Below are 9,076 nucleotides of genomic sequence, written 5' to 3'. Positions count from 1 at the left end.
AGTGAAAAAATATTAGAAATCCGAGCGCAATTTAAATGCTCAAGGAACTCAAGCTGACGATACATATCCTTGGCCCATTGCTGGATGGCTTGCACACATTTTCCGTTTAACAAACGCACCTTCTTAAATTTATTTTGTGTTTACGTTTGATGACGTTTACAATTCCAAAAGCGGGTCTGTATTCGACATTAATGTCTTAAATTACAAAAGGTTTGCTGTAGAAAAGCTTCGTTTAGAGAAAATCATAACTTTACGTTTTGCCCTCGTCGTTAGACCTACTAACAGTTTCCACCTAAAATACTGAGATTCGTAACTATTCCAAGTCCGTATCATTATCTATGTACTGATAACGGATCAATATAGACCTGTAGTATGTAAAGACTAAGAACGCTAACTCTCTGGTTATATATTTATTCACATTGATAGTCAAATCTCAACAATGATATAATTCTTATTCTGACAATTTCACCAACAGCACACAATTACATATATAGAATTTACTTATCGCTAACAAGATTCAGTCTGCACCAAACATTAAAAATGATATAAATTTACAAAGTAGCACTATGTGGAAACACATGGATTTCATTTCGAAGTTGTCATCACGGATGTGTCTAAACAAAACAGATTTTACAGCTGGTGGTCTTTTTCTTCAAAGAATTTTACGCTGACTTTTTCAATTCTTTGAGCCTGCACACCAGGACTTTGACTTGGAGCGGAAGTGACGTAAATCATCGACATGGTTTTCATGAAGCATGGGCTTGTAACTGATTGGTTCACATAATTCCTAGGAAAATACAGATAATTACACGTGAGTCTAAGATAAATATTAATATTCAGACAAATAGTGACACAATATTTGAATACAAAGGTTTCAATTAAGATTATACTAACGTTTTACCATGACGTTATGATTACTGAATTATAACGGATAAATTGTCCTCGTTCTATCAATTAAACTTTTGCGACAATATGAAAAAAACATAATTAAAGGAATACATTTTGTTGTTGGAAAACTAATTACTTTGTGAGTCTGGTAGAAACATTTGTACCCATCATGCAACAGATACACTTCCGGGAAGTTCAAAAATGGGTATCGGTCATTGTTCAGCTCTCCGTCTTTGTTTCGGAGGAACCTGGACCTGGGAAAAACGAACCCCTCTGATTATATACATTTGGTATAATGTTTTCCAGACATCTTAGCTTCCAGGAAATCGTAAACGAATCATTGAGACCATAAATCAAACAGTTTGACTCACAATACGTGAAAGTCAATTATTGACACTCGCTTTTAAAACAGTTAAAATAATTACTTACATTTTTGGACCTCTTTCTGAAGAGAATTCACAATGGAATATAAGGATATGTCTTTCGCCCTCTGCGCATGTGCGGGATGTTAAAAGATCCTTGATGTGGTCATGTGTGAAAAGGTTCTCAGCATTCTGAAGGGGAGGACAAAATGTATATCATTATTTATTTTCAAATATGTCATCTAAATATTGATAATGCGTGTAGATATGATACAAGGAATGATGTTTTTGATTTGTTCAAAATGACAATATTTTATAATATTAAAAATTACAAAAATTAATTGGACACAAACATTTTCTGTAGATAACCAGATAATTAATAATTTCAATTTTAGACAATAATTATATTAGTTAATTAAAGTCGCTGAATGTCTGTACCTACCTTGATATGACCGCCGTCATACTCGTAAGGGTATCTACAGTAAGTAACAGTCGATTAGGCGATAGCTACTGATGACGTCATCATATCGTCCCGCCAAAACATTAGACATAGTTTCTGGTGTGATGCTCTTAAGGTCGGAGTGTTTGCCGGAAATTGTGGGTAAACTGTATGTAGTTTCACCATTTCCTGTCAGGTTGTCTTCCCCGACCAATCGCTCAACAGCGGAAATGACGTCATGGCATGAATTTTCAGCAGGATTATCCTATGGCGATTGTAAAATTCTGCGAGAAGGAGGTTTTCTATATTTTTTGGATTTTATCTGCTATAAATCTACCTATTATGGTAAAGTTTACCTGCTTACCCCAAATGACAGTGACTTGCTCAGAACACGTGACGATGACGTAGATGGTTTCTGAGATTGTCTTGGTTTCTTGGTAATTGATCCGTCATCATCTCCATCAAAGAGACGCTTGGATTTCTCGAACAAAGATCTTCGGACACTGTAGGACTAAAAAAGGAAGAATTTACACATCACATAAGAACAGTGCCGTAACATCGAATTATACGGCACAGACTTGGCGGAGCTATGGCTGACTGTAATGTCCCAATGTTTCGTCATAAATACATGGCGTCTCTGATTTCAAGTTACACATAGTGACAAATCAAAAATGTCTCTGAAAGATTTCAACCAAGCTTCATGAAATTTGTCGTTTGCATCAATATAAAAATGTCTATGCAATCAACTGCATTCTATTTCCAATGAAACTTTTTCACAAACTATTTCAGCTCGCCAGATGTTATATGAAATAGTCATCTCAAATATCTAATGCATATTTTGAATATCTCATGTATTTCAAGAGATCTTTAGAAACATTTCATCGGTGGACGGAAAATTAAAAGTTTTGATACAAATGTCTGTCTTACCTGTCTTAGAATATTTGGAGTCTGTGAGAGGCATGGAGTCTCGTCATCGACCAAAAATCCTTTGTTTTCCAGCATTTCATCCTTAAATTAACACAAATAATTTATTAATACTTTACTCTTTTTTTGTAACGATGATCTATTTGTAGTAAATATATTTTAATCATAATATAATAGAGAAATTTGATAACATCAAAACTTATCTTAACACTAGTTTAGATAATACTGATATATGACATCAGAAATACTTACAAAATCCATCTCTAGTCCAGAGTCTTCATCATTCATGTCCGGGGGAGGTAAGGATTTTGGCCGGGTCAGAGAAGTCTTAGCCCGTGGGGTGAGGATTTCTGTCAAATCCATGTTTAACTCTTCGTCATCGCCGAACTTTAATAGGACTCTGGGACTAAACTGTAGTACAATAAAAAGGTTACTTTAACGTCAAATAAACAGATATAGATAAATTACGTTATTGAACATAGAACGATATTCATTTATAATCAACGCTTTCTAGACAATGAAATTTTAGGATCGCGTCGACTTAGCCATTGATTGCATCGGAAGAAATAGGGACACGTGTTTTATATTTTTTAGAGTTTAAACCTTGGACTTTGAACGTTAATATTACAACTGTGACACTATAGCAGGGATATAAATTACGATCTACTTCATCAATGTTTTCTTTAACTTTCCAAGACTAACGCTTTTCAAGATCAAAATCGTACATACCCCAAAACTGTTGTCAGAGTGTTCCATTTTGTAAAATTCTGTAAATAAAACAAATGTCAAAATCAGTAATTTCTACACAAACAATTATATTGTCTAGTAGGTAATAAATATGTTATGGTCCAATATAGGTACTGAAGAAATTATATCATAATTTGTATGGCGTTCGATCTTCGAGACATTTTGAATAAATTGATATTCCAGTTCTTCTATATAAATGCCCGAGAAAGGGAGATCCCCTCTATATAAATGCCCGAGAAAGGGAGATCTCCTCTATATAAATACCCGACAAAAGGGAGATCCCCTCTATATACATGCCCGAGAAAGGGAGATCCCCTCTATATAAATAGCAGAGAAAGGGATGTCTCCTCTATATAAATATCCGAATGAGGGAAATATCATCTATATCAATACCAGAGAGATGGAGGTATCTTCTAAATAAATACCTGATAGAGGGAAATCCCCTCTATATAAATACATGAATGAGGAAGATCTCCTATATATACATACCCGAGAAAGGGAGATATCTTCTAAATAGATACCCGACAGTGGATATATCTTCTAAATCAAGCCTAATTACGAAGGGCTCTCTGCCTGGCCTGGTCAGAACACCCCGTGTACCCGAGGTACAGTTATAGGTTCTTATTGTCTCGGTGTGGACGATTGACTCACCTGATTAAGGGAGATGTCAATATCCATGTTCATGTTTGTTCATAGATAATTGTAATTGTTTAACATTTATATTCATCATCTCACGTCCAACAGGATATTATCCTAATTATAATTGATATAACGATGAATGTCAAATGTGTAAAACAAATCAGTGTAATTTAATTCCATGCGACAAAGGTACATTAATTTACTCGGTAACAAAATATTCGAGATCTTAATCGTGTCTCTTTCTCCTTGAATATGGTGCTTTTATGAAATACACAGATTAGGCAAAATTAAATCATATCAGATCAGATGGTTCTTGCAGTTACATATCCGATTGAAATCAATGAATTAAAAAGATAGAATTTGTTTAACTTTACTTCAGCACTAAGCAATTTTGTTAGAGTTACCTCCCTTGTCACATTGCTAAGATTATTGTGTCGGTTTCTATCAGAAATATAAAGATTATTTGATATTAAAATGACATGCAGGTGTGTGTACCTTTTAATTACTTACAATAGCAACTATAGACTTACATGTACACAATCTTGTAGAAAAGTGAAAGTATTCGTTCTCAAAATAAATAAAACAATACATATTTGAAAATTTTAAAATCTTCATTAAAATATCAATGTATTGGTTACCTTTCTCTGATGTAGAATTGCCAAGGTATGTGGTGTGGACCGGTATAAGTGAAGTTTTAGTGGAGGAACTCCGTATATATATAGTTGGCTAGATATATATGACAGGGGACCGTGTCAGGTTTTGAGCACAGTTTAATAAGATTGCAATTTTCTGAAGTTGTTGTATGGAATTGACCCGTCTGGTAAAATGATATGAGTTTTAAAAACACTTACAAAGACGTGCAAAGTTTGAGGATAATCAAACAGAAATGACCAGGTGTTTGACCGCTTGACCACCCGAAGGTGTTTCTGATTGCCGTAATTAGTACGGACTATGAGATGGAGAAGTGGACTTACTCATGTTTGTTTTGCTTAGAGACACTGAAGGGCGTGACTTGTGAGTGGTAAGTCCCGGGGGCTTAGGGTGGAAAAGGTCGTGGGGAGGGGATAGTTTGGACTGGTTCATTATCCAAAATCACCAGTCAGGGTCATTTTAGAATGGAGATCAAGAGGTGAAACAATATTATATAACAAACACTTGACTATATCCTATATTACAAACATCTGTCTATTAAGGTTACACCTATATAACAAAAAGTTGTCAATAAAGATCACTCCTATATAACAAACACATGTCTATAAATATCACTCCTATATAACAGGCACCTGTCTATAAAGGTCACACTTATATAATAAACACCTATCTATACAGATCATAAAGACTTATTCTCAATAACCAAAAGGCCCTTGGTCATATTTTTCCAAAAGTTTCTTCTTAATGTCACAGAGATAACTTAAGATATGTTAAATCTCAGTCCAAAAGCAAGCATCATCTATCAGTATAAATAACATAACTCAGGTGACCGAAAAGGCCCATAGGTAGTTTGTTCCTGTTTGGTGTATTTCCCATCTGTCTCCAAGGAAATGGATGCTGTTCTCCAGTCATGTTTCACGCAAAAATTGAATGAAATACACTCTGGCATTTCGGAGATGTAGCGTTTTACAGTAAACTAAACTAAACTATTTTTAAAGAAACGATCGCCTTCTTAAGTGATGTTTCAGACGTAATTTGGTAACGTTAGACCTGGCGTTCAGGAGGAGTAGTGCTTTATGGAAAACAATACAGATGACAAATGGCGGACGACGTACGAAACATGATGGAAAAATGTCATCGTGACCCTATAGGCCAGATGACCTGATACCAATCCGACAAAACCACGATAAAGGAATTTTCTGCGAAATATTTATTCAATTTCGCACACGAAATGTGCTTACGAAATATGCTTGAAATGATGTACATGGAATGTCGTGATACCCATTGCTGTATAGATTTAGACATTCCACATTGCCATTATTGCTATTTGGTTCATCAAACGCCCATCTATTGGTTGTCAATATTCAAATTCATTTTATTCTCTTTTCACATATTGACATGATGTATAGAGAAAAACATATTTACAATATAATATATACAATTAAATAGTGTTGATACATGGCACAGTTTCACAACAAAATATTTTCATTCTTATCAAGGACGACAAATCATGTTATTAATTAATCTGATCAAAATACACATTTTCATTAGTTTTTTAACATTAGTTATATTCAATAGTTTGTTAAATTTAATAATATTTGGTCTTGACTAATAGTATTTGTCTATGCATGTATATAAAATTCTGTGAGCAGATAACGCTGTATATTCAAGTAAATAATGGAATTCATCACCATTTGCCATTTTCAACAATAAATTTACGATTAGTTGTGCGAAATTTACAAAAATAATTTTCAAAATTACAGTTATCCTTAAAAATTAGATAACATATAGCCTTTGATGAATTGTATACATCACTCTGCCATTTCTGTAAGTACTGGTCATAAAGTCTTAATTTAATAACATGTTTTAGCCATACTTATCGCATAAGTAACTCATCCCACGTTCATTTAAAATACTTTTAACAAAAATTATGTATGGAACAGGTTTGTCATCAAAATGATGACAATAACAAAGAAGTTTATACAGTTTGATATTAATTTTACTTAATTTAGAATGAGTCAACTATGACCAATATGTTATTACTCTTGTTGTTACCGAAATTTCTAGTGGAGTTGTACCAAGTTCTTCATATACCATATAATTAGGAGTTCTATTTTTTAATCCAAGTAATAATTTACAAAATTTTAAGTGTACACGTTCAATTGCTTTGAGGTCAGTTAAACCCCAAATCTCACATCCATACAGTAAAATTGGTTTGACAATCTTTTCAAATAAGTCATATATACAATGAGTCGATAAGTTGTGTTGTCTCCCTTTCTTTATAACATCATACATTGCTATAGTAGCCTTTTTGATATTGTATTTTTTCGTTTCATTAAAAGAACCTGTTCGACAAAATATCGAGCTCTTGAAATATCTGTAATCTACAATGGATGTACAAGCATCATGTTTCACCAATAGGACACTAAAACACAAACGCACGTGCATATATAATCGACCTTACAAACCCGAACGCACGACTTAGTCAAGATTTATTGTCTCAAACATCTTCCTAGATTCAACAATACCTTCAGTAATACCCAGTATGGCTCTTTCTACACAATATGCGATAGTTAACACCCAAGGCATGAAATAATCATTACAACTGTTGAAAAACTTCAATTCAGTTAATCTATTACTTAAACCTTACGGTTTATCAGTACAAATATTTACAGTACATACATGACAGATATTTACATAAAATACAGACAAATGGTAGTTTACAAACACACAGATCTCACATACACACTCAAACCACACATACACGACCACTGCACTAGTGTTTTACATGTTTTACCACACGTGGAATGAACTCTATATGCGTTTTGATTGGTTAAAACGTTGACCTTTGACAGGTACTGTTTTTTAATCTCATGGTTCAATCGGTTTCGATTTGCTTACACTTAAAGGTCGTTTCACGCGGTCGCGGAAATTATGACACACAAAAAGAAGTTCACAATTGTTTTATGTGAAGATTCATTTTTCATATGGAATTCTGTTAAATTTTTGCTTTGAAAAATAATAAAACTTTCTAGTTATTTGTTACGATGAACAATAAATTGTAATATATTCACGTTCAACATGGAATAAAACGTCGAGAGAACCCACCCAGAATCTTGCGTCATTTATCTAAAGAATGAAGCCAAGAACTGTAACAATGGCGCTCAACGTTGTCAGATTACATATTATTTAGCGATATTTAACTTTACGAGTTTACGTCATTACACCCTACCTGATATCGTGAAAAGAAGACACGTTGTCAAAGGAAAGGTTAATACATCTGAGAATAGCTTTCCTATTGTGGTATGAACTGGTTACACGTATTCGTGATTGTTGTATATAGAGGATACACAACGAGTGGTTGTTGTACATAGAGGTTACACAACGAGAGCTTTTTGTATATAGACGTTACACAACGAGTGGTTGTTTTATATAGAGGTTACACAGCGAGTGGATGTTTTATATAAAGGTTACACAACGAGTGGTTGTTGTATATATAGGCTATATAACGAGTGGTTGTTGTATATAGAGGTTACACAACGAGTGGTTGTTGTATATAGAGGTTACACAACGAGCGGTTGTTGTATAAAGAGGATACACAACGAGTGGTTGTTGTATATAGAGGTTACACAACCAGTGGTTAGTGTATATAAAGGTTACACAACGAGCGGTTGTTGTATAAAGAGGATACACAACGAGTGGTTGTTGTATATAGAGGTCACACAACGAGTGGTTGTTGTATATAGAGATACACAACGAGTGGTTGTTGTATATAGAGGTTACACAACGAGTGGTTGTTGTATAAAGAGGTTACACAACCAGTGGTTGGTGTATATAGAGGTTACACAACGAGCTGTTGTTGTATATAGACGTTACACAACGAGTGGTTGGTGTATATAAAGGTTACACAATGAGTGGTTGTTATATATAGAGATACACAACGAGTGGTTGTTGTATATAGAGATACACAACGAGTGGTTGTTGTATATAGAGGATACACAACGAGGGGTTGTTGTATATAGAGATACACAACGAGTGGTTGTTGTATATAGAGGATACACAACGAGGGGTTGTTGTATATAGAGATACACAACGAGTGGTTGTTGTATATAGAGATACACAACGAGGGGTTGTTGTATATAAAGGTTACACAACGAGTGGTTGTTGTATATAGAGATACACAACGAGTGGTTGTTGTATATAGAGGATACACAACGAGGGGTTGTTGTATATAGAGATACACAACGAGTGGTTGTTGTATATAGAGATACACAACGAGTGGTTGTTGTATAAAGGGGTTACATAACGAGCGGTTGTTGATATAGGGATGAAAAACCAGTGGGTGCTGTAGATAGAGGTTACATAACGAGCGGTTGTTGTATAAAGAGGATACATAACGAATTGTTGTTGTATATAGAGATGAAAA

General features: G+C 34.4%; 1 protein-coding gene across 1 annotated transcript; it reads right to left on the bottom strand.

Moving 5' to 3' along the window:
• Nucleotides 1–651: 651 nt before the first annotated feature.
• LOC117339169 (M-phase inducer phosphatase-like) lies at nt 652–3,470 on the bottom strand. Its single transcript, XM_033900609.1, is given in 9 exon segments — nt 652–787; nt 1,025–1,142; nt 1,318–1,442; nt 1,693–1,740; nt 1,742–1,954; nt 2,054–2,200; nt 2,617–2,697; nt 2,866–3,024; nt 3,343–3,470. Coding segments are annotated over 9 exon segments (1,029 nt in total). The 5' UTR covers nt 3,370–3,470; the 3' UTR covers nt 652–676.
• Nucleotides 3,471–9,076: the final 5,606 nt, after the last annotated feature.

This window comes from Pecten maximus, chromosome 12 (assembly GCF_902652985.1).
Source record: "Pecten maximus chromosome 12, xPecMax1.1, whole genome shotgun sequence".
In the NCBI taxonomy this organism is placed as follows: domain Eukaryota; kingdom Metazoa; phylum Mollusca; class Bivalvia; order Pectinida; family Pectinidae; genus Pecten; species Pecten maximus.
This window is presented reverse-complemented; position numbering and strand designations above follow the sequence as displayed.